The following is a 25,723-nucleotide window of genomic DNA, read 5'->3' as shown; positions in this document are numbered from 1 at the left end:
TCCAGACCTGAAAACAAAGGATTAATGACGCATGCTGAAGGACGACTATACTAGTAAGACGCCATCAATAGCCGCGTTTACATAGGGCTAGTTGCCAGATAGTGGAATTCCACTAACGAGACATTTTTTCCACTAACGAGACATTTCAGGCACCTTCAGATAATTCTGACGACCTATCCGGCCAGAAGGACCAAACCGATTGACAAAAATAAATACATCGTGGGCCGCGGATGAACACTTCAGGCCTAGACATAGTATAGATGTCGCAACTCGCGGCCTTCCCGGCAGTAAGGGCGAGGTATAGATGACGCTTCTGCAGCAAGTCACTGGAACGTGCGAGTCGTGGAATGGAACGGAAGATACGGAACGGGGGCTTCATAACGGAAGCTTATTCGTTTTATTTTCATTTAAGAATTGATTTCGTGCGCTAAGGAAAGAACATTGTCTTCTTTTTTCTTACGTCTGCACCCCCACCCCCCCCCCCCCCCGTCCCTTCCATCCTTTGGATCAGCCAGTGTGCAGCAAGAGGGTTCATCGGAGAAAAACAACAAAGAGCAATCCTCCCTGAGCCTGTCAGGTCAGAAATAACCTGAGCATAGGCGGCGGAATGGGGAGGGCACCGGGGCACCGTGCCCCCCTTTGATTTTGGCATTTTAACATTAGCCCTATGGGCGCTGCATGGAAAGAATGGGACCAAAAGTCGGCGGTGCCCCCCCCCCCCCTTAATTGAAGGTGCTCCGCGGCTACTGAACCTGATGACCGTTCGTTATGCCCTACTGCCCACGCTTCTTAAAATTTCAGTAGTAGTCAGTTATCTGGCCAATGTTTCCGTATAGGGGTTGGCAAACACAACTGAGCCTCGTGAGTGGGATGAGTACTGGACACAGAAGTGGACAATCTGTTGGCAAGGAGCCCGCAAGGATAATATCTCGAAACTCAGGACTACGTATACAAACACTTTAAAAGCATCTAAATCTATACTATAATCGAAAGCCGCATTGTTGTGAGCTACCGGCACGTGCGTCCAATCACCATCAAGAACGGAAGTCCGACCTACAGCAAGCACGACAGTCCGATCATAGATGTATTGAAAAATAACTAGCAACTTTAAACATCGCCTTCCTCAGCCACGCTCTACACCGCATCACATAAGAAAACCGCCAATATCGATTACAAAACACACATAAAGGAATTTCGTAGGTAGAGATCAGAGGAATACTTCACCTCCTTTATCTGGCGCGTCAATAGGTATAAAGTAATCTTTGGCGTCTACGCACTAGCAACATCTATAATGCAAACAGCAGTTCAGAAACCATCCACTAAAATTGCAACAAAGCAAGGGTTGGTCAAAATAAATTATAGTCACCGTGATAAATAGCAAACGAAATACAGAACAAGCAAGCACAACAAAGCATTCCACACTCGTTTAGACTGTACCTACAATATGCCTACATAAGACATTGCAGCAGTGTACAAGGGAAACATTCTTTAAAGATGCCAACGTGAGGAGTTTTAAAAGTTTGGTGAACATAGTTACGAGTCACTGCACAAGAAATGTCGCGGTCGCCAGCCGGCCCAGGCGAAAGAGTCGACGGAGACGGCGTCAAACAAACCCGAGAGGGGGTAGTTTCATCCGCATCAGCGGAGGCGCTCTCTCTGTTAAGGTCGTCAGTTACCAGCCGCAGCACCCTGCTGGCGATTTGATAGCTGCTCTCATTCTCAGCTGGCTGAGCGCCATGTGCCGGGTCATCCGGCTCCATGATTTCCCCTTTCATTAGCAGCTGCTGTTGTAGTTATTGTTGTTGCGTTCCTTTCAGCTGCTGCCGCAGCATAGCCGTACGGTTCTGGATGGTTCTCACGGCGGCAGCCAGGGTCACCAAATCCGTCTCCCCGTAGCCACACCAGACTCGGGAAAATGTACCGAGATGTACCGAGCCAATGTTGCAGCACTCGCGGCATTCATCGGTAGGACTCCGCCCAACCCAATGTCGGCACTGGCAGGAGCCCGACCAGTGGTCCAAACGAAACTGATGAAAATCGACAGCTGATGAGCGGTCCTCCACTGACGCCGGACGGGTGGCGACGGCGCGGCCGGTCCTGGAGCTGGAACAGCAGAATGGACCGGTCGGGACACGCGGCTCACCAGTCCATTCGTCCTGCTACTCCCCGTAGACCCCAGCTCCTTCGCTGCAGGTTCTCGCGTCTGCCGACCGGTCCGTCCACACCCACGCGGCTCGATAGGGGAGGGGAGGGCAGATATCATTACGTCGCTTGAAGCAGTTCAGCTGCCGAGGATCTTTGTCGCAACGCCGCCAGCGCCACGCATCGCAGCAGCACATACCGTGGAGTGCCAGCCTCTTCGCGGCAGACGCGGCATCGGGCAGCAGGGCACTCCACGTCGTTGAATTGTGGGCATCCGGCCTCGGGAGGCGGCCGATGCAGAGCAGGTACTGGCGGATGTCGATAACGACTGCACGGTCGGCCTCCAGGACGGAGCCAGGACAGCGGTCGACCCATATCGACCGGTACCATCCGTCCGGCCAGCTCCGCTGCCAGGCGCGCGCAGCGTCGCGCGCGCGCCTGCCTTGCAGATAGTGCCCACGTCAATCGGCGCTACCGTTGGGATAGACGGCGGTCGACCCATATCGACCGGTGCCATCCGTCCGGCCAGCTCCTCCAACACCGCTCTTAGGGCGAATAGCTCGCCGCGCGTGCTAGAGCAGAGGGCGCCTGCCGCGACACGCACCTCTCGGATGTCGCGGTTCGGGGGGGGGTGGCCCCTCCTCCTCCATCTAGCACACCATCGGTGGCGGAGCTGTCTGACCAGATCAAGCTCGCCTCAGACGGGAGCTCCGCCAGACGACTTTCCGCCGCCTTGGCTCGCCAGCCGTCGCGCCCAAACTCGCTTCAGGCCGTGAGTCTATAGCCGGCGCGGTGGCGTGGCTTCGCCATGGTAGCCTTGGGCGGGTTGTCCTCAGAGAACGCATTCGCATTGGCGAGGAGGCGAGCAGCGCCACGAGTCCTGAAAAGACCAAACAATATCAATAGACAATCAAAACTGTAAAAATTGGCATTAACTGCGCAACTGATGTTTGCTTGTTTGTTTATTAGGGTTTACGGGCGCTGCGGTGGTCATTTTGCACCCATGAAGCTGTTCTGGTGAACCTGCGCAACTGAGCAGTGATCATGCTATAACTTATGTTTGGCGTAGTACCAGGGTTCCACCTAAAATTTCGGCGCACGTCAGGTGTAACGTCACATGCGACAAATTCAGCGCATGTCAGTTGGGCAAACTAAGGCTGATGGAACAATATAAAACGAGGGCACCAAAAATTGATCCTAAATGACCATACTTGGACATTAACGCAGACCCTCTCTGTATCACCAATTGTCAGAAAACAAGCGGTTTCAAGGAGCGTTGGAGAGTCATGAAGCCAGGATAAAACACAGTGCTATTTTCTAAAAACAGTTTTTACATGATAGAGTTAGGCAACTCTCTCTCTCTCTCTCTCCGTTTACCATTCGCAAGGCCAAAAAGGCCAATTGGTTTTGAAAGACATTGGATTACAAGCTGAGCATTTTTACTTTATCATAAAATGTTAAACCTGCGTGTAGATAAAGTCTGAACGGTGGTTTGTAGGCTGATAGGTTGGAGGTTGAAGGTTAGTAGGGAAGGTAAGGTCAGGATAATTTCTGCTTTTTATTTTCATTGGACTTCAGTCTTCATCAACACACGCATCAAAAATATCATCTATTTGAGCATCTTCAAGCCTCAATATACAAGTTGTACCACAAAAAAAATTAAAAATTGATGTCATGCCAACATATGGTCATGATTTTTACCACCAGAATTGAATTAAATGCCTATTGATGCTTTACCTAATATTTTGAAGCCTGAAATCTGATTAACCAAACATTTTTTTCTTGTGTTGGCAGTCTAAAATTTGGCTGGCTTGAGCGCGATGCTATTGCTCTAGCAGAATCTCAAACGGATGTCTACCAAGTGCCACTCCCAAGAAAGTTTTTCAAGATTCTAAAACCACAAGCTTTGTCGCTGCCTGATCGTGTGATGGTAAATCAAATGATAGCACTCCGTCTGAGGCCAGTTTTACAAACAGAAAATAGCCACCTGCCGGATTATTTTGCCTAAAGGCTAATTCACATATGGAGTGTAGGTAAATGGTGAAGCCCTCACTGCTTACATGCCTATGGCGTTTACCCTCTGTATGTTGTACCTACGTGGAATGGATATATGAGGAGAAAAATTCCAGGCAGCTATTTTTGTTGGTAAATCGGGTAAAGTAAAACTGGCCTCTGAACGAAAATTTGGACTGAGTGAGATGTCAGCTCTTTGGTGGTTTGGATAGGAGTTGATGATTTTAATTGAAAGATTAAAAGGAAAGGGTTTCAAGACAATCGGCATGACAAACCAACACCTTACCTGCAGTTCAAGTTTGTCGATTTCTTCATCAAAATCTAGTCTTCGTCTAGTCCACAAATCAAGATAAAATTACTGGATAGGTACAACTTCTTCTTCTTCTTCTTCTGCACCTCACCTGCCACCCCCTACACTTCTACCTTATTCTAATAAATATCTTTACATAATTTTCACAAGAATGCCACTCAACGGGGTATAAAAGAGTGCAGGGCTTAAGTTTTGAGCTACAGAGTTCTCAGTGATTTTGAGACACCCAATATGTCTTTGGCACGCCGTATTTGTCTCTCACCGCTTGCGAATTCGGCGATATGATTGGTCGAAGGCCGAGGCTATGGGTCCAAGAAAAGGCCAAGATTCCTGCCAAGATTCTTACAGATAGCCAAGGCCGATGACTGACGTGACTGACGGCATGTTACTGCCCTTGGCATATTGCCAATGCACTGCTCCGTCATATCGGCAGTGATGTCAACAGTCATATCGGAAGTAATATGGTAGCTATACGCAAAAACCATTTGGTGTATGGCTACCATACTTTTCCGATAACGAGACATTCTAGATCAATCTCTCTACTGTTGGCGACATCTGCTGAGAAATCCCAAGACCGAACGCAAGCACATAAAAGTAATGCACTCTAAGGATGCGTTCGAAATCTGGGAAGTGATGGATTTCATTCCTCAATGCGTGTCCCAGCGTTCCCCATGCTGTTTGTTCCGCCATCTATTGCCATGTTTCGCATTCGCACTTCATGAATTCACCACCCCGCCAAGTAGGTTGGTATCAAGTTGGTATAGGTGTCGCATTGCTCTGGTCGATTAGGCTGAGCCAGCTGTCTGGAGAGTGGAGCCGATCCAAAAAAACGCAGAAATTCAAAACACCGACTCCAAAGCAATGGCAATTGGCAGCATGCATATCATTAGAGCGTAATTCTGTCGTGATTGCGTCAGAAGCAAACATAATGGCAAGAGTTTCTTGTGTGCCGGTAGGCGCGTGTGGAGTCGCTGGACCGACCGGGGACGTACCCAAGGGGGGACGGACGGGGTGCGCCTCCCCCCTAGGGGTTTTCAGGACCCATGCTGGCAGAAGGCCAACGTTGGCCAAAATCACGTCGGAGACGAACGAAATTCATGGGAATCCCCCCAAAAATCACGTCAGGACTCAGGACAATCAAGGCTCTCCGACTCGCCTGCCACCTAGGGCCCTTCAATTCACTGCGTGGGGCCTCCTGTGAATAACCGCTAGTGTCTGTGTCTGACCACTAGGACCCTGGACCCCTCTGACTCCTCGGGTAGAGGGCCCTCTGTAGGTAGGAGGCTCTCTCTACGGGATTCCTCCGCTCCCCCCCCCCCCCCTTCGGCCAAATTCTAGGTTATACGTGCCTGCGCTAAGCCGGGGTCGGAGAGAGGAGTTGACGACCGAATGACAAGGAGTACTCGTCCTGAAAGTAAACATTTGGAATATAAACAATCCAAAGCTGTTCAGTATTTATATCATTCGAGAGCAGTGCCTTCAATTTGGATACACTTAGCATTCATTTCCCACACCCGTGTACACTCCACGAAGGCTTCTCCGCTGCGGACTCCCGCTTCCGCCGATGCGTCAGTTCTGTTATGGTCGGTAGTGGCGATTAACACGGCGATATCCTTGGAGCGACACAGGACGACCGAAACACGATGGCGGCGACCATGGAACTGTTTATTTTTTATGTGCTTCCATATGACCGGGGGTGAGACCAAATGAAGGGAAAGGAAAACGTGCCCCATCACAACACCCCCCCCCCTCAAGACGCATGCGTCGGTACAAGATACGCATTGCGTCTAACACATAAACAAAAATGTACACCACACACGGTGTGGACGCACGAACTCAGTCGTACGTCTGGTCCGCCCAGCGCACGGTCAGTCGGGCCGGACGGCGACGGCGGCGCGTCCCACGGCGCACTGAGCTGGGGTCGTCGGCGCTGTTCCGCAGTACCGGTGGTGCCGGCTGTCCGCCCGCCGGCGCAGCGGCGGCGGTCTCCTCCGTGCCGTCGGGTGCCGAGCTCGGAGCGAGCTGCTGCCGGCGCCCGGGTGCAGGTGTGGCGGCGCCCTCCGAGATGAGAGATCTCTGGGGTCGCAGATAGCGCTGGTTCCGCCAGTAGACTCGGCCACTGGGCAGCCGGACCAGGTAGTCGCGCCGCTGTCCGACCGCCGTGATGACGCCGACGCGGTCCCACAGCCCCGACCGCGGGTCTTGGACGAGCACACGCTGACCCATGGTGAGCGCGCTGTGCTGGCGGGCTGTCGTGTCGTACCGCTCGGCTGTTTCCTGTCGCTGCGCGGCGGCCCTGGCGTCACAGTCGTCCGCCGCCCGCTGCCAGCAGTCGGCGAAGGCCCGGTGGTGCGCCGGCACTGCCGATCTCAGCGGGTGGCCGAACAGGACCTGAGCCGGAGAGCGGCCGTCGGCGCGCGGCGTGTTGCGCAGCTCCAGCAGCCCCTGCGCGTAGGCGTCCGTGTCGAGCTCGCCGCTGCTGGTCGCCTTCTGGATGAGCCGTTTGGCGGCCTTGACCGCCGACTCGGCGTGCCCATTAGACTGAGGGTAGTGCGGTGTAGAGATCTGGTGCTCCACTCCCCAGCGGCGCAGAAACTCTCGGGCGAGCCGGGCGGTGAACTGGTGTCCACCGTCTGTCCGGAGGGTGGTGGGCACGCCGGTGGCCGCGAATATCTGGCGCAGGCTGCAGACCAGGTCTCTGGCAGTCGCCTCGCCGGCCACGTGCGACACAAACGGCCACCCGGACAGCCGGTCCGCGTATACCAGGAACGTGCGGCCGGCCCAGGCGAAGTAGTCAGCGGAGACAGCCTCAAACACTCGTGATGGCGTCTTTTCCGGCATCAGCGGCTCCTTCTGCTGACTGGGCAGGTACTGCTGGCAGGCCGGGCACGCTCCGACATGGTTCGCAATGTCACTGTCCAGGAACGGCCAGTAGACTACCTGCCGCGCGCGGCGTTTGGTGCGCTCGACGCCCTGGTGACTGGCATGCAGGCGCTCGAGCGTGGCGCGCCGCAGACTGGGCGGTATCACGAGCCGCTGGCCGCACACCACCAGGCCGTCGTCCACGGCCAGCCGGTCCCGAACTCCCCAGTACGGTCGGAGGCGCGGGTCCAGCTGTGACCGGTGCTCTGGAAACCCGTTCAGGATCAGGTCAGTGAGTGCGATGAGCTCCGGATCGGCGGCGGCGGCGGCGCGCACCTCTGTCAGCGCCGCGTCTTTGAACGGGCTGGGACCGTCGTCCGCCCCGTCGGTGGCCAGCCGTGAGAGCACGCTGGCGAGCTGATGGCTGGCGCCCCTCTCGGCTTCCTCGTCCTCAGGCGCCGGGTCATCCACCGGCGCGCGCGACAGCGCGTCCGGGATGGCGTGCAGCTTGCCTTGCCGCCAGATGGCGAGCAGGTTGAACGGCGCCAGCCGTTCTCGTAGCCGCTGGAGCCGCGGATTTTCGATCTCCGCAAGGCTCTTACTGTTGAGGATCGGGATGAGCGGCCGGTGATCGGTCAGGACTTCAAACCGCTGCATCCCGCCGAGATAGATGCTGCATTTCTTGCAGGCCCAGGCCAGGGCCAGCAGCTCCAACTCGATCACGGCGTACCGCGACTCGGCGTCCGATAGGAAGCGTGAGCCGCACTGGATCAGTCGCCACCGGCCTGCGGCGTCTTGCTGCAGCAGGCAGTAGCCCAGGCCGCCGGAGCGAGCGGCGTCAGTCTCAAGGACTGTGCGGCGGCGAGGGTCGAAGAAGTCGAGCACGGGAGGCGACGTGAGTGCCATCTTCACCGCGCTGAACGCCTGCTCGTGCGCTGGCGTCCACAGCCACGCGTTCCGCGGCCGCAGCAGCTGTCTCAGCGGCTAGGCGGCGGCGGCGACCTCTGGGGAGAAGGCGCCGAGCTGGGTCACCAGGCCGAGGAACGACCGTAGGTCGGTGATGTTGCCCGGCCTGGGGAAGGCCTGGATGGCACGGACTTTCTTGCCGTCGGCGGTATAGCCAGCCGAATTGATGCGAAAGCCGCAGAATTCGACCTCGTCTTCCGCGAACTGACATTTGTCCGGGTTGAGTGTGATACCGTGCTGGTCACACCTTAGCAGAATCTGTCGCACGTGCTGCAGGTGGGCGGCGTAGTCAGCGTCATAGGCCAGGACGTCGTCCACGACCTTACACGTGCGCGGGATGTCGCCGAGCGCGGCGTCACCGCGCTGGTTGTACACGTCGCCAGAGCTGACGATTCCCATTGGAGCCCTCAGGTACCGGTAGCGGCCCCACGGCGTGATAAAACACGTCAGGTCTCGTCTCTGTCTTCTGGCCGGATGGGGACCTGGTGGTACCCCGCCTTGCTGTCCAGCTTGGTGAAGTACGCAGCGCCGGGTGAGACGAAGGCGAGTGCGTCTTGAGGCGAGCGGACCGGGTACGTCGGTCGCTTCACGAACCGGTTCAGTTTCGTGAAGTCCACGGTCAGCCGACAGCCGGACACTGTGCCGTCTGACGACCCCTTGGCCACAGGAACGATCGGATGACACCAGTCTGTGGGGTGCTCCACCGGCTCGATGATGTCCTTTTCCATCAGCTCGTCGAGTTGCAGTCGCACGTCCTCTCGCCAACAGAACGGGATATTCCGGGCGGTGGTCACAGCGTGAGGGACGGCGTCGTCCGTCAGCTCGATCTTCATCGGCTCCCCCATCATCTTCCGCAGGGTCGACTCCGTATCGAAGACCCTCGGGAACTCGGCTTTCAATTTGTCGAAATCTGCCCGCCGCTGCCGTGCGGAGGGGGTGCCACCGGCGGCCGGGCGGCGGCGCGCGCGTAGGGCCGGGCGGCGGCGCCCGCCCGGTCGGGTCGGCGCCGGCCGAGCTGGCGGCCGGCCGGTCGGCGGCAGAGACGCGGCTTATGTCCCGGGTCTCCTCAGGTGCCGCCGTCGTGCCGCTGCAGCGCCGTAGTGCGGGCTGTCTGCCGGCGGCGGGGGCCTCAGGCGGCTCGCCGGGCGGCGGCGGCTCCGGTGCCCCACCGTCCGTCCCAGTCTCGGCTGCCGAGCCGCGCTGGCAAATCTGCCGGGGAAAGCTCGCCGGTAGAATTCCCAGGCCGATACAATCGTGCCACGACAGCAGTGGTGAGTGCAGTGCTCGCAGAACGGACACCTGCACGGTCTGTATGACGTCACCGAGCTGCAGGGTGAGGGCGTACGTGCCCACACAGTCCAGCCGGCGGCTGTCGGCGGCCCACAGCACAGCCGTGGAGGGCGTGAGGTCCGCTCTTCTCACTCCCATGGACTCGGCTTGTTGCAGTGAGAGGGCTGATATCTCGGCGCCGGTGTCGGGCGTCCATACGGTCGACCGCCTGACTCCGTTTGGTAGGTGCAGCTGTAGCCGGACCTGCGGCGACCGGTGGGCCGTCACACTGTTGAGGCGCGCGCCCGGCGTCCGGGCTGCCGGCGGCGCTGACTGCTGCCGGTTCCCCGTGTCTCTCGTGGTTGCATTCGCTGCCAGCACCGAAACCTGCCGGTGCGACGCGTCGGCAGCCGTGCTGACACGGCGGCGGCTGATTGCGCTACGGTGGCGCCGGCCCCTCCCCTGGCGGCTGCTGCTCGCGCTACGGAAGCGCCAGTCCTGTCCCTGGTGGCTGCGCTCGGAACTAGGCGTCTGCCGGCGCCGCTCTTCAGTGCCCGCGGCATGCCGGCAGACCGAGGAAAAGTGGTCCCGTTCGTGGCCATCGGTGGCAGGTGCGACCCAGGGCGGGGCAGGCACGACCGTCCGTGTGCTGCGCGGCACCGCAGCGGTCACACCGCCGGGTCTGGTCGGCCGAGCGCGAGTCCGCGCCGCTCGGCCGACCGCGCTGTCGCCGGTACTCGGAGAGCCGGCGCAGAGACGGCTCGCCCGGGCCACGGATCGCCGAGCTGTTGAGACGGGCGCTCTCGGACGCCCGGCACAGGTCGGCGGCCATCTGGAAGGTCAGATCGGGCAGTTCCAGCATGCGGCGTCTGGCCTCGTCATCACTGGTGCCCACCACCAGATGGTCTCGGAACCTATCATCGGTGCAGTTCGGGCAAAAATCACAGCAGGACGCTATCTCCTTCAGGGCGCAGATAAAATCGTCCACTGACTCGCCTGGCTCCAGCATCCGCATGTTAAACTCGCAGCGGTCGATCACCACCAGCGATGCCATTCCTTGGGATTTGTCCCAAGATCTTGGGATTTGGACATCAACATTGGGATCTTGTGATTTGCACTGTATATCTTGGGATCTGGCAGAAGCTGATTTCAATTTGTCTTCTCATGCTTTTTTCGAATGCTTTTTCCTCAGACGATAAGAAATTTGAGATGGATTTGCCTCGCGGACGTTTCAGACTTCAGAGCATTCAAACATATTGAAGTAAGCTATATTCGGACGAAGCTTGCGGTGTTTCTAGCAGGCATCATCTTCCCGAGATCGCAGGATTAGTTTTGTAACATTACTTATTATGAGTATAGTAGCAGCACTGGCGACCATTTGTTCATGTTCCAACTACCGATCAACGGGTATGGATGGTTTGGCGACATGATGTTGGGTGGCTATGAAAAGCATTAACAAACATTATGCCAAAAAAATGTTTCAGAAAGCGGCTCCCGCACAAAGTGTTTCTTCATATAATAATAATGGGTTTGCTCTTTGGAGGCTTATCCGTTGACCCGAACCGAAATAAGGGCAATTTGTCTTTGTCCTCGGAAAAGTGTGTGGTCACCTGACCTCTGCTTGACTAAAAAAATAATTAAAGCGTATCCTTGCGAGTTGCTACTCTAACAACACTGCTGACGACTTGTCACTGTACAGTCCAGGGGACGAGTTACGTGCTCGTTTAGACCCCCTCGCCATCGTCGGCTTGAAAATTCATGGGCCCCAGCGGACACTGATTTACACGCATGCAGTTTCTCCGCATAGGCGTCACGATTTCGGGATTCATGTCAGCTTTTGAGAGCAGAGCTCTGTTCGGTCCCTGTTTTTATCAATGTGCTCTCGGTTTTCCCATATAAGGAAGTTATTGCTTGCGCTTCTTGGCCTCTCATTGGTCTAACGAATAGACCACTTGAATTCGACCAATGAGGAGCCAAGAAGTACTAAATAGCAGCATGCTCGCAGCCTGCTGACAAAAAACTGCGACCGAACAACCCCCTTGTTTTGGAGCCCATATTTCAAAACTGTCACTGGTGGAAAACACTTTAAAACAGCCTGACTTCACCTGAACCTAGCATTTCCAAAGTCCAAATGTGTCATGTTAAAAACAAGATTCGAAATAAAAAATCCAAAATGCCACAGACGTCGTTATCGTTTCCAAGAAATTCTAACAGATTCTGACTTTGTGTTTTGAGTCCTTGACCTGCCAACCGATCAGCTGTAGGAGTCCGATCGATACCCCCTTCCCCCATCCCCGACCTCTACATTAGCTGCTGTAAAGACGCCAATGAGGACGTGGGTGGACCCGATTAAGAGAACGTTGAATACTATAAGTCCGGTTTTTCTTAAGTTTGCCCCTCACTGTAAACGTCTCTTTGAGCACAGCACGAGAATTGCTAGCTGAATTATTACTGAGAAAACTGGTTAGCGCACATTGTATTGTAGATATGAATAATATTTTCAAAAATAAGTCTTGAGCACCGATGATTTAACGTTATGTTAAGCGCCGTGCAGTTTATTTATTAGTTCAGACATAATTCCTGAAAAGTCGCCTATCCCTGTGGGGCTGTAGGTATTGGCAAATACGAGCTACGAGTCTGTGAAATAGTAAATAAATTTGATGAAATTGATCGTCTGTGAAATCTGAGGCCTCTTGCACCAAAATCCTCTTGCACCAATGCTTGGATTATTTTGCATCGTATACCCAGTCCAAGTCTCAAATGTAACAATTTGCATGCAAAATTTTGCAAGCACATGTAGGATTATGTATTGGGCTATCGCAAACGAATTTACCACCGTTAGATTAGCTTATTCTGAAACCGGTTTTTCGATTTTACCTAGCTAGGTAGTTTGGTGCAAGAGGCCTCGGGTCAAATCATTGTGCGCCAACCAGTTTTCTCAGTAATTCAGCCAGCAATTCTCGTGCTATGTTCAAAAAGACGTTTACAGTGAGGGGCAAACTTAAAAAAAAACGAACTATAACCACACTTATGACTAACGTGTAGAAAAATAAGCTATGGATTTGCTTGAGATACACCTAAGGATAGATATTAGGTATGTGATAAGCAGTCTTGGGATTCGAGACGAGAATCTTGGGAAATTCTGGGCGAGATCTTGGGATGGAGCAGAAATGTGGATGGCATCACTGATCACCACGTTCCGCTGCCGCCGAAGGTGGGTGTGCATGGCGGTGATTACATCGGCCATGGACGCCTCGGCCGGGATGGGCAGGCCAAACCGGACCACGCGGGCCCAGTCGTCGTCGAGAACAGCGAGCAGGGCGGCCCGCTGCTCAGCCTCGGTGAGATCGTGGACGCCGGTGAGGAGGCAGTAGCCGGAGAACTTCTCTTTCCAGGCCTCAAACTCCTTGAGGGTAGCGGTAGCCGCCAGCCGGGGCGTGGGCGTGCCGGCGGCGGGCATGCGTGCACGCGGCCGGGCGCCGGAATCGGGCCCCGCGGCTGCCTGGGCGGGTGCCGTGGCGTCCTGCACGGCCGTCGGGCCGGGAAGCACCCGCTCCAACAGCGCGGCCATCCGCTCCTCACGTCGCGCTGCCGCTGCAGCCAGCTCCAATTGCTGCTGCAGCATGCCCCGAAGTAGCTCCATCTCAGACGGCTTCTCGGCGGCGGCGGCCGACTGCGCCTCATCGCCGCCCGGCATCTTGGACGCGCGCGCCGCACACAGATGTCACTCGCGACTGGCGACACAAGCATGAATCAGAGATTATCCCAGCCGCTCGCCAGGTTTCGTGCCCCACCCCACGCCAGCCCGTCATCGACTTCAGTCGGCTGGGCGGCCCATCTTCCGCGATAGTCCTGAGGGCTTGCCCTCGGGGAGCGCGTGCGCCTTGGCGAAGAGCTTCGCTACCAGCACGTCTCGCCGGGCGGCCAGCGGGCACCGGCATGAGTCCGACCTCCGCCATCACTGCGTGGGCTGGGGTAAACAAGGGGCAGCCGGTGATATACGGGTCACCGCCCGCATCTCCCTCTGGAGGAGTTCCACGTGGGATTGTGGCGTCACCAGGAGCCAGGTGGCGGCCGCGTGCACCAGCACTCCACGGACGTATCCAGACGCTACAGCGCAGAGCTGTCGTTCCTCTAGTCCCCAGCCCCGCGCTGTCCGCTTGCGAAGCTGCTGGATCCCGGGCGCACTCGGGAGCGGAGACTGCGGTAATGGGCCCCGAAGTGAAGGAGCAGGTTGAGGGGGTGGCTCCGAGTAGTTTGAGACGGTCGGCTGCTGGAGCCGACTTTTCGTCGACTTTGATGGCGCAGTCCACGGCGTCCGCGGCGCTCTAGGAGACGACGAGCAGCTGCGTATTTCACCCGCTACCAGCATCTTGGACTATTTTGCCCAGCGCACCACAGCGTCCGTCGCCTCCTGCATCCGGCCCCAGCTCAGTGTCGTCTGTTTCCATTAACACTCTGAAATGACAAAACAATTAGCAATTAAAATCAAAGTTCAGCACTGACCAAGTTTGACCAAACTTGCCATTTCAACATAACACAGTGAGCTGTCAGAATGCTGTTCTTTTGTGCTTTGACACAGTTGCAAAATAGGTACCTTCATACGTATATCATAGAAGTAATTACTGGTTACTATTATTGGAGGATTTTTTTACACCGTTCTCGTCAAGTAAAATACATTATTTTCTTTAACCCTATTCCTGGCGGGCGGGGGGCTTTAAGGCCCCCATTCAGGTTTTTCTTGTGCCATTGCCAAACGCCGCAAGACTGAAAGCTCATACTCGGTGACTTTTTAAAACATTCATTGCGCACATTTTGACAAAAAAAGTTGCCGGGTCAGGTCAGGTTAGGTCACCAGAGGCGGTTTGGTGACCCCACCTCAGAAAAGTTTGCAATCACGCCAGAGCTAGAGTTTTTGACCGATCAATTTCTTCTCTTCAGGTTTTAGTTTGAGTACCAGTATGTGCAATTTGTATATCTCAGAATTTTCATATCTGTGACCTGAGGTCAGGCCAGACTCGTGACCTTTACATTGCAAGCCTATGGGAAAATATTGAAACGCCTCCTGCTTCGTGTAAACGAGTCAAAACCACCCAATTCTTTCAGTATTATGGAAGATTATCTCATCGGTGATGATCCTGGTGCCGCTAATTGACAGGGGCACCGGCAAAGGTCATCTGAGGTCATGTGACGTCATAAATCGTTTTTCTGTCAATAAATCACGACATGATGGTGCTAAAGACTTGCAAGTGGTACCAAACTGCTCGCCTGGTCAAGGCGCGTCGTTTGGTATGCAGCATGACCATACCCCGGTGCACCGTGTGCCGGGAGGAGGCCGCCACGCCCCGGCACCTCTTCTTCCGGTGCCCGGCCCTCATGGGCTGGCGTCTCCGGAGGTACGGGACGATTTTCCCGAGCCCGGAAGACGTCCGCGACGACGGAGAGGTGGCGGCCCTGGCGGCCGCCGTGAGGGACCTCCAGAGCCGCACGGCTACACCGCGGTAACGCGGCTGGATGGAACCACAACAACAACAACAACAACAACAACAACAACAACAACAACAACAACAGGTGCGCGGCGCTGAGCTGACGCCGCTGCTCCACTCTGGTCATGTCGAGGTCAGTGGCCAGCAGCTGGTGGTGCGCCGGGTCAGGTCAGGGGACGCGGGCGTATGCCGAGATCGCCGAGCTCGGAGGTGGGCAGCGCGGCGCGGAACACGCGACTGGAGGTGATAGTGACACGCCGCGCTGTCATCGAGCCCGGTCAGCTGCTGGTGACCACCAGACAGCCCGCTCAGCTGACCTGTCACGTGACGCCGCCCCTGGCAGCCAGCGACATCGTCTGGTTCAAGGACGGCCGCCGTCTGCCCGCCGCCGCCAGCCGGCCGGCTCTGCAGCTGACCGGCGGCAACCGCTCCGTGGCCGGCATGTACCAGTGTCACGTGACCGATGACCTCGCCACCACCCAGGTCAGCATCGGAGCGTTGCCGGCTCGGCTGCTGTTGTCGCTGGTTCAGCAGACGGTGCAGCCGGTGGTGGACACTGCGGTCACATTCACCTGTGCGGCCACCTCGTCACCGCCGCCGGCTGTCACCTGGACGAGGGACGGCGTCAGCGCCGACCAGCTGGGCGGCAGGTTCCACGTCCAGGACAGCACCTCTGGAGTTAAGGACGTCACTAGTCAGCTGACGATTCAGCAGGTGTCCCGTTTCAGCAGGTGTCGCAGCTAACCTCTCCGACGGATCACCCTCCCGGTTCTGAGCTCCGGGGTCACTGCCTCCCATTGACAGACTTTTCTGGCGGCGGCAGCGGAGATATCATTGCTCCGTCTGCGGCGTGGATGGCCAGCCGGGTGGTAGACTCTGTGGTGCCGGCCGCGCTGTGGGCGCTCACCAACAGCTGGTAGACTGTGACCGGCAGCAGACTGCACAACTCGGCTACGTCCAGGTCGGCCGGGAACGGGCCCTCGCGCCGCCGGCCAGCCACAGGCAGCTGAGACCGATGGAGGAGGGTGACACGACCCGGCAGGTCAGCTGACGCGGCGCCACCTCCGGCACTCCCTCCTCTGTGGTGGCGGTGACGGGCGAGCTGGCAGGACCCTGGCCGGCTCGGTTACAGGCGCTCATCGGGACTGAGTATGCCGTGTTGGGCTGCAGGTGTTTGAGGAGCAGCACCAGCTCCGGTCGGCAGACGGACCTGGTCAGGGTGATCTGGTCGACCAGCCGGACGTAGGTGGCCTGTATCCGTCCGTGGGTCAGCGACTGCGGCGGCGGTGGGCTCCACGTCAGCCGCAGGGTGCGCGGCCCGGCAGGTCGTAGCCGGGCGCCGAGCGGCGGCCCGCCGGGCGGCTCCGGCTCGGTGTGCACCCTCAGCGCGCCGCTGGGCTAGCTGCTGCCGTGCCGATTCACGAAGAACACATGCAGCCGGTACGAGGCGCTGGGCTGGAGGCCGGCCACCAGCGCACTCCGCTGCCGGGCCAACACTGTCTCATTGACTCCCAGCTGCCAGACCCGGCCGGCGGCTCGGCGACGCACTGAACCACGTAGTGCGCCACGACGCTGTTGCCGTCGTACCTGGGCGGCCAGGCCACCAGCACGGATCGCAAGGTGACGGACGCCAGCCGCCGATCGGAGGGCGGCTCCGGCCGCTCCGTCACTATCACGTGCCGCGCGGTGCTGTCCTCGCCGTGACTGTTGCGTACGTGTAGGTGCCGCCGTCGGTCCGTCGCGCCGCCGTCAGTGTCAGCTGGGAGGAGCCGTCCGCAGCCGTTACCTGCACAGTGACGTCTCCGTCCGCCGGGGTCACCGGAGCTCGGTCGGGGTCTCCAGCAGATGGCTGCGCCGGTACCAGCTCAGCTGCAGCGGCCGGTCACCGAACGGCGCCAGACACCACCGAGGCGGCTCTCTGACGCTGCTGGAAACGAGCCGGCACGGTAATGCCGTGCGGCGCGGCGCGCCGCAGCCGCTCGTCCACGCCTTTGTCGGCGCTGTAGCCATTTTCTCTGCCGCCGATCTCGGCGACCGTCAGCGGCGACAGGCAGCCGTCGGCGCCGCCCGACGGAGGATGAGCCGCCTGTCGACGGAGGATGAGCCGCCTGTTGGCGGAGCCCCGGAGCGCGGCGGCTGAAGTGAAAGTCCAGTCCATGAGACAATAAACGGTGGCTGATCGGCCGCCGAACAGTTGAAGTCACGACGCTGCCGCCCAGCGCCACTTCCCTGTCCACCATCTGGTGAAGCCAGCGCGGCGGCACTCTGACGCGGAGCTCGGCCGAGTCCGAGTGGCGGCTGCCGGTTACCGCGTTGGCCGCAGCCTGGTCGGCTCGCACGCATTGGAACACCAGGCTACTGTAGAACTCTGCACCGACCGTCTCCAGGCGGTGGACGGCCAGCGAATGGTTGCCGCGCGGCCAGCTGAAGGTGATGGGCAGGTCGCCGAAGGTCACCAGACACGAGACCTGCGCCCGGTCGCCCACCTCCAGAGACGCCGGTAAGCTAAACGGCGCGATCCGCGGCGGCTCGATAACGCTGACGTCGACGAGTCCAGTGGCGGTGCGCCCGTCGCTGCCGGTGGCTCGGCAGCTGTAGAGGCCGCCGGCCTCTACGGCGGTCTGGGCGGCGCGGCCGCCCGGCCTGGCCGGGCGATTGAAGATGAAGCTGAAGGATCTAGACCACCACCAGAGCTACGAGGTGTGGGTGGCGGCCGTCAACGAAGCCGGGCAGGGCGCGCCATCCCGAGCGCTGCTCTATCGGCCCAACACAAACATTGCGGCACGAAAAAATAGCCTCGTTCTCGCGACTGGTACTGGCCGAGCAGGCGCGGCCGCTACTGGTGCAGTGCCTGGCGGTGGGCTGGCCGGCGGCGCGACCCGTCTGGAGCGCCGACCGGCCGCTGGCGCAGCTAGGCACCGCCATCCGCGAGAATGGCAGTCTGTTATCAGCGACGAGCCGGCAAGCCTGAAACTGGACCTGCTCGGTGGCGAGCGACGCGATGACGTTGCGTGTGCTGGTGAAGCGTCCGGCGCGCGCCGCAACGCCCGCCGTGCTCGGCGTCGGCCGCCACTGGGTGCGGCTCGGCTGGAGTCTGCTGGGCTGGAGTACTTTTCTGCTGCCGCCAGAAAAGTCTGTCAATGGGAGGCAGTGACGCCGGGGCTCAGAACCGGGAGGGTGATCCGTCGGAGGGGTTAGCTGTGACCTCCCACCGGGGAAGGTCAGCTATCACTGGGAAGGGTTCGCTGCCACCAGCCACCGGGCAAGGTCATCCCCCACCAGGGAGTGTCAGCTGTCTTTGGGGAGGATCAGATGGCGAGGATCAGCTGTCACTGGAGAGGATTCAGCTGCCAGGAGAAATACCACTTGTATTATGGGGTTTAGAACAGCTGGAATGGCAGCTCTGTAGCTTGAGCAGACACCATGGGCGGCCGAACGAGGAGGGCACCGGGGCACCGTGACGTGCCCCCCTTTGGTTTTGACATTTTAACATTAGCCCTATGGGCGTTGCATGGAAAGAATGGGACTTGGACCAAAAGTCGGCAGTGTCCCCCCCCCCCCCCTAATTGAAGGTGTTCCGCCGCTACTGGCTGACACCTGACATTAGCGCATATTTTAAGTCTTAGCACCCCAGCAACCACTCTAGCCAAGGATTTATGTTATCAATTTGATCTGAATCTTCTGAATGGAAGGGTTCACAAGGACATAGTCCCCGCTGAGAGGAACATGTTGGCATGCCCTCCACATTCTAAGCACACATACTGGGCTAGGGCAGAATTTGGTCTGAAATCATATGTACGCACAAAACCATGCATAGCCAATCCCTTAGCTTACTGACAAAGGCTGGCTACAGCCTGCCAGCAGCCATAACCATACCCGTGAGGAGTCTCATAGCAGCACGCGGAGCACGTGCTGCTCCGCTACCGGGCCCTCGCTGGCTCCCGTCGAGGTATTGGGTTTACGTGGAAATAAAAACTAATTCGGACGCTCAAACATGGGATAGTGTACAAAGCCCCGAAACACTCTGCCTGGTTGATATAGCCTTGATCAGTATATGTGTACATGTGCTTTATATGAAAAGGGCTTAATTTTCGCACAAATAGCCACCTAATTTTTGGAGCAAATCACTCAGAAATTTCGGCGCAAAATCGCTTGCGCCGAATTTCGGCGCAAGATGGTCTCACGGGCGTCCGGCGTAGTGTATGGATGTTTTCCAGTCTGGCCCGTGAGGAGTCTCATAAACAAGATATATTAAATATTAATTTTAATTCTGAAATAACTCCCATGCCTGCATGATACAGGAGTGTGGTGAATTGAAAAAATGCAACTAGGTAATGCAGCCACTCGGACAGAATTCAGCCATTCATCATGCTATTGGTTTTGTAGGTACTCGGAGCACTCCGGCATCAGTCAATGTACATTATGGTTCAGTCGCAAGCCTTGCTTTTATCAACGAAAAAAAAATTCTAACATGCATCATGAATTAACAAAATTTTTATTCATATTTTTGTTTTTACCTTTTCTCATTATTTCATGCACACCTTAAAATCATGAAACTGTAGCGAGCAACTGATTTGAAGATAGGAAAGTCCTTGCTACATTTCTCGACATTATCAAAACATCTTTTTCCAAACATACCTATCAACATCCTGGAAATATGACTTAGCAATTTATTGAGGTTCCATACCCTTGACAAGGCAAATGCACAAACTTTTAAACCAAAACAACTTTACCAACTTTTAAATAAATTTGTGACTTCCTTTCCTACTCCTTTACAAAAAATCATTGTTGTTGCCTGCTGGATCGAAAAGCGAAAGAGCGCCCTCGCCCCTTCCGTGAGACCTGCACAAACTTACCAGGAGTCTGCAGTCAGAACACGACACCGTATTCATATTGAAAAAGGGCATAGCGTATAGAAGAGTAGCGACTAGCGTCTCACTGACCTTAGGCCAAAATATTTCACTTGATGACATCCACGCAACGCAAGGCCAATGCAGTGTAGATAAGCATATCAATATAGAAATGATATGTCCAAATATGTCTTTGCCGCGTCATAGTTGTAACGCACTGCGGGGAACTCCAGAGATCTGATTGGCTAATATTAGCCAATCAGTAGCATATGTTACTGGAAACTGTCATAGTGGAAGTAAATTGGTAGCTGTTTCAGCTACCAAACTGATGAAGGAAATAGGTAAAATTGCTTATTTTACACGAACACCTGTCATACGCTAATCAAAGTAGAGCTAATGAAAATGGCATTATCCCACAAAGGAAAGCCAATTTGTCACGTAAGCCACCATGAATAGATTTGCTGAGCTTGTCATCACGTGTTTTTAACAAAAACAGTCAATGAAATAATGTAATTTACGAATTTCTAGCACTCACATGCATATTTTCGTCTGCACACCGAATTGCGTCCAGGATATTGGCCATGGTGTATTTCTCGGGAACCCTCTGTTAGTGGAAATTCCACTATCTGGCAACTAGCCCTATGTAAACGCGGCTATTATTCGCATGGCCGGCTTAAATTCTTCTACTTCTTACTGCAGCGTCTGAAAATTAACTGCCAATCCAGTTCCGTTATCGGTGGTCATGCAAATGCGATGTCACACAAGCACATCTGTTTTACAGTAGCATTAGTAACTCTCGCAATCCCTACCGTGCGGCGGACATGACTCTGGGGTTATGCATGCATTGTCGGTATAAGTACAGACTTGTGCCTCAGCCAAAAATCAAGATCCAAGATCCGCAAGATCCCATGCAATGCCAGGATTTCAGAATACTGGATCTCCTTGATCTCATTGAAAAATATAATATAATTTTAGGATCCAAGATCCCCTGGATCGCACGTATAAATAACGCTTTAGGATTCCGGACCCCACGCGAGAACGAAATGCCAGAGTTCAAATTTCCTGGATCCAACGTAAATGTCATGTCTGTAGACATAAAATTAAGCGTTAAGTTTGAACTTTAGGGCCAGCGAAGCAGGTTGTGCACAAAGACTTCTTAAACAACCTTGTACGCCTCGCTAATGCAAAGCATTTTGAAATTTAGCAAGAAAAATGTGTTCTCAGAGACTAAATGTAGGATACAAGATCCCCAGAATCAATCCACAGAGCAAAAATGTAAGATTCAAGATCGCCGGTATTCATCGACGAAAGAAACATGTTGGATCAAGGACCAGCAGGGTCTCCAAAAAGTATTGATGAATTTATAACCAGTAAAACGCCTTTTGGGCGAAGAACGAGCGAGCGAGATAGTGAGCCCTGCACGTGCGGAAAGGCGAGAGGGTACTTCCAACGGGCTTGTGCAAAGCACCCTTCTAACCGGTTGCTAGCGGTGTGCCAAATTTGAACGCAATCGGCCCAGCCTTTCCTGAGATCTGGAAGCAGCATTCTGCACGTGCGCACGTGCAAACGGGGTCCAAACTGACTTTTGCACGGCACCCCACTAACTGGTCCCCAACCGTGTACCAAATTTGAGCGCAATCGGCCCAGCCGTTCTCGAGATCTGGAAACGCCCCCTGCACGTGCGCACGTGCAGTAGCACCCTAACCGCAACACATGGGAATGCATTGCCTGGTGGGTGCCTACCTGTATGCCAAGTTTCAGCGAAATCGCCCCAGTAATTACCGAGTTACTGAAATGGGAACAAATTTGGCACCTCTTATTGTTGTATTTTGCACGTGCAGTGGGGGTCACTCACATAGATGAAGAGTATCCGACCATTGGTAGAAGGGATGCAGCTACCCTACAAAAATTACCGCAAGTCAATCGCCCAAGCGGCTGCTGATATATGAGCCTCTCAAAATCACTACTTTTGCAAAACAGCTTGAACACCCTTGACTTTTCACGTGGCACGTGCCACGACGGTCACTGAGATGTATCAAAAGTAGTCAATTACGGGGTAGAAGGGATGGGGCTACCCAACAAAAAAGACCGCAGGCCAATCGGTCCAGCGGTTGCTGAGATATAAGCCTCTCAAAAGCGTTACAGGCCGGGCCGGGCCGGGCCGGGCCGGGCCGGGCCGCTCATACTGAGATTTTTTCCGTTATATTGAAAAGACTCACTTCGCTCGCTGCGCTCGCTCGCTCGTAATCAGATAGAAGAATTGCGCTCTTGGATCCTGTGGATCGAATCATTTTCGGATATTGGCCCTAGTCTGTCGGTAACAAAGGCAGGGGAAACAAAATACACATGAGGGCGGGTGCAAAATAACTCAAGATGAGCTTCAGAAAGAAAACTGACTCTGAGAGCCGGTGAAGGCGCGTCTGCAGTTGCACGCACCAAACCACCTGACTCTGACTGCATAGGATCGCTAATTTACAACGCATCAGACCATGTACAATGATTCATGTTATCTATGACAATGTACATACTTTGTTTTCATTGACGACGGATGGTGGCCATCGGGATTTTCCTCTTGACGATGAGGTGTCGCCTCTCTGAGAAAGTGGCCTCCATGGCACCGTCCAGCTGAGGAGATGAGAACATCATGATAGAATCAATTCGACCATGCCTGGTATCTAGATCTCACTCTTGGGGGGTGCAGGGATGGGCTTTTAGAAGAAGCACTTGGGGTGCTCATTTTTAGAAGGATTCGGCCAAATGATTCAATTACAAGTCGTTTATTACAAAAATACTAGACGAACTACGAGGAAGATGAAAAACATGATGAAAAGCTGACCTAGCCTTACCTTATAACCTACTAACTAGACCTTACAACCTAAATAGGTACCTACAATCTACCAGCCTACATCTTACAACATACAACCTTCCACATGCCTACCACTCGAACTTCATTTGCACATATACCACCTATCCTCATGCGCGGATACAAGGGGGGGGGCCATGGGGGCCATGGCCGAAATCCGATGAGTTTTTTTTTAACCTACCCACTTAGTTATTTCTTAGAAGACTAGCTGAGAAGACTTCTTTGTTAGAAGATTGGTAAAGCTTTTCATAACTTGGAGGTCTCTTATACTCACAGAGATGACCACTTTTACAGGGCCTCCTAACCTGCACAGAGGGCCTCCAAGCCTGCACAGATGTTGAGATGTTGCCTGAACAGCTAGATAAGCTCAATAGACGCAGTTTTTTGGGGGGGGCCAACAAGTGGGAAGATGGGGCCTCCAACAGGTGGGATTATGGGGGGGGCCTCCTGGTTTCTAATGGCCCCTCCCTTGGAGATTTTCTGGATCCGCCCCTGCCTATCCTAACCTATAGATGTTTGCACCAGGGTTTGAGCATTAGGGGCTGGCAGAAATAGATGCTATAGGCAAAGGCTTAAAGAAAATACTTGATGTTTAATTATTCTGTTAGGCTTCACGCAGGCAAAGCTGCCCGTAGAATAACAGGTTAGGTTTCACTGTAGGGGCATGTTGAGCATGACTGATATGATATTCCACATTTTGATGGATATTATGAACCAAATAGTAAGAAAATTAACCTCACTCTCATTCTATCTAAAAGTAAATTCCGGATTCGAAATAAAACAAACTTTTTGAGAAGCTTTCGGCATTGCGCCATCATCAGCTCTCTAAGGAATTGAGAGCTGATGATGGCGCAATGCCGAAAGCTTCTCAAAAAGTTTGTTTTATTTCGAATCCGGAATTTACTTTTAGATAGAATGAGAGTGAGGTTAATTTTCTTACTATTTGTTACAATGTCTCTCAAGTTAGCGTTGAAACATATTCAAGATATTATGAACCCCTCAAAAAGGCTTTCATGTTATAGACAATACATAACTAGGAGGGTCAACGAACCCACAGGACAACCCAAGGTATCAGTAGTGTTGTGTGAGTGCACATGTAGGTACATTTTCAATGAAAATATGCATTTTGCACTTAAACATACCTACAGGCAATAAAATACGTAACATTTAACACTCACCAGTCGCTCCAGCCTCCAATTCACTGCGTCCGCCGCGTCCCGTGCTGCACTTCCGGCACAAACATGCAAGATGGCGTCATGGCGGTAATATTAACGCGTAAGGCTTGTGTAAAGCAGCTCATGGATAATTCACGGTTGATCATATTTACCGGCGCATCATTGGTTTCCTTAAGCTGCGTTTGACGAGTTAATGATTTCAAACTGGTTTTTGAACTCATTACTCACGAACAATGAGTTAGCAAGAATCCCTGTCCTCTTTTTCATGAGTTCTTAAACCCAAACGTTCAGTTTCACTAACTCACGGGTCGTGAGTACATTCCTTACTCGCCTTACATGAGTTTGCGAGACTCAACAGGGAGGTTTGATACCAATGTTTTGTGCGTCATGAGTCAGGCAACTCATAGGGAGAAGGTCATGCATTTGGGCAATTGAGTTTTCAAAACGAGTAAACTTTTACTCTTGAGTGTTAACGCTCCACGCATGAGTTACTCATCCAAATATACTCATGAATGGCGAGTCAAATATGAATTACTCTCCCCTCATGGGTAGATTTGTTTTCAGTGCAGTGTCGTGTTGCTGCGTGCTCAGGTACTCCAGATAAGATGTACTTGGAGATTAGTATTCGATGACAAACTTGCCATATTCGGAAAACTGTAAAAATCATTCCCCTGGGTCACGCATTTTTTTCTTCTGGGTTTTAGCGTGACCCAGGAAAAAAATCGTGACCCAGAAGAGAAATTCGCATGATCCAGGGGGTATAGCCTTCAACACATCAGCATTGAGCAATCTGTGAGCCTGGCTCATCACCGCACATCACGTACCTACGTCATTACTGTCCAGCCGGTCCAGCCATTCCACTGGTGTCGTCTCTACCGTGGAAACCTGCCACCACCGGCGGGTAGCGAAAGCGGTCGGATTGCGCGTAACCATGACGACGCGTTGCGTCTCAAACAAGAGCCGAACCTGGCGCACCTGTGGCATTGTTTATATTGAATCGTTTTTCCCGTATCGCTGTTGGTTGCTCGTGAGTAAAGGAACGTTTTGCATGTCTCTCATACATTTGCCTTCTGTTGTGATTTTTTTCGTTGGAAAGAAGTGTACTGCTACACTTTGGAGATAAATTTGCACCCGGGCCGCCGGCCTGTACATAGGCGCGGGAGCCGGGGGGGCAGTGGGGGCAGCTTGCCCCCCCCCCCCCCAACTCTGGGGCCGTGGGGGCGGCGCCCCCACAGCTTTGAGACGGAATACCACACTTTTTTGCAAATGTTTTCTTTTTTTGTTGAAAAAGCCGAGGGGTGAAAAATAAGTGGCCTAAAACCGGTGAGAAAACTAGATTTGGGGGTACCCTAGGTTAATCTCTATTATGGTGTGCCCCCCAGTCGGAAAGTAGTTCCCGCGCCCCTGGGCCTGTATCTTTGGGGACGCCACCAACGTTTGTGTGTGTGTGTGGGGGGGGGACGCAGACTTGGTTCTGGAAGCTAGGTACAGTCACCAGCACTTGCTACCCATCACCCCCGGACGGCGGGGGAGCAAGCTACCACCGCCCTTGCGAGACTAGCGCCGCCATGCGCCAAGAAGTGGAAACACCACGTTTTTTTCAGTTTGCCCAGGCTTCCGCCGGGGGTGTATTTATACATCAATCATCACGTGGTCATACACTCAGCAGTTGCCAATTATATCACGTATTGCGTCCAATCCCACACATAATTACAATAAACAGTTCACACGCTAGGTTGTCCCTGTCTACCTCTACTAACCTACGGCGGATGCTTGCTGTTTTTTAA

The 25,723-nt window shown here is 54.4% G+C and overlaps 2 protein-coding genes and 1 long non-coding RNA gene across 3 annotated transcripts; 1 reads left to right on the top strand and 2 right to left on the bottom strand.

Moving 5' to 3' along the window:
- Positions 1–2,984: 2,984 nt before the first annotated feature.
- Positions 2,985–4,580, bottom strand: LOC122393878. The gene is made up of 2 exons (XR_006258769.1): positions 4,442–4,580; positions 2,985–3,022 (listed from the first exon to the last, which is right to left on the bottom strand). It is a non-coding gene; the product is annotated as an uncharacterized LOC122393878 (long non-coding RNA).
- Positions 4,581–9,801: 5,221 nt separating this feature from the next.
- Positions 9,802–20,022, bottom strand: LOC122393877. The gene is made up of 3 exons (XM_043390317.1): positions 19,905–20,022; positions 12,759–14,020; positions 9,802–10,604 (listed from the first exon to the last, which is right to left on the bottom strand). The coding sequence occupies exons 2-3, from the start codon at positions 13,257–13,259 to the stop codon at positions 10,110–10,112; spliced, it is 996 nt and encodes a 331-aa protein (XP_043246252.1). The 5' UTR covers positions 13,260–14,020; positions 19,905–20,022; the 3' UTR covers positions 9,802–10,109.
- Positions 15,235–15,968, top strand: LOC122393879 (Down syndrome cell adhesion molecule-like protein Dscam2). The gene is made up of 2 exons (XM_043390319.1): positions 15,235–15,742; positions 15,853–15,968. The coding sequence occupies exons 1-2, from the start codon at positions 15,235–15,237 to the stop codon at positions 15,966–15,968; spliced, it is 624 nt and encodes a 207-aa protein (XP_043246254.1).
- Positions 20,023–25,723: the final 5,701 nt, after the last annotated feature.

The sequence above is a fragment of the Amphibalanus amphitrite genome, unplaced genomic scaffold, assembly GCF_019059575.1.
Source record: "Amphibalanus amphitrite isolate SeventyFive unplaced genomic scaffold, NRLGWU_Aamphi_draft 000560F_arrow, whole genome shotgun sequence".
Classification (NCBI taxonomy): Eukaryota; Metazoa; Arthropoda; class Thecostraca; order Balanomorpha; family Balanidae; genus Amphibalanus; species Amphibalanus amphitrite.
This window is presented reverse-complemented; position numbering and strand designations above follow the sequence as displayed.

What these genes read in the sequence shown, in the direction of transcription:
- LOC122393877 (XM_043390317.1), bottom strand. Translation starts at nt 13,259, where the DNA reads ATGCCGGGCGGCGATGAGGCGCAGTCGGCCGCCGCCGCCGAGAAGCCG. An exon ending in ACCTTCGGCGGCAGCGGAAC is followed by an intron (nt 10,605 to 12,758) that starts GTGGTGATCAGT and finishes ATGGCATCGCTG; the next exon opens with GTGGTGATCGACCGCTGCGA.
- LOC122393879 (XM_043390319.1), top strand. Translation starts at nt 15,235, where the DNA reads ATGCCGAGATCGCCGAGCTCGGAGGTGGGCAGCGCGGCGCGGAACACG. An exon ending in TGGAGTTAAGGACGTCACTA is followed by an intron (nt 15,743 to 15,852) that starts GTCAGCTGACGA and finishes TCCCATTGACAG; the next exon opens with ACTTTTCTGGCGGCGGCAGC.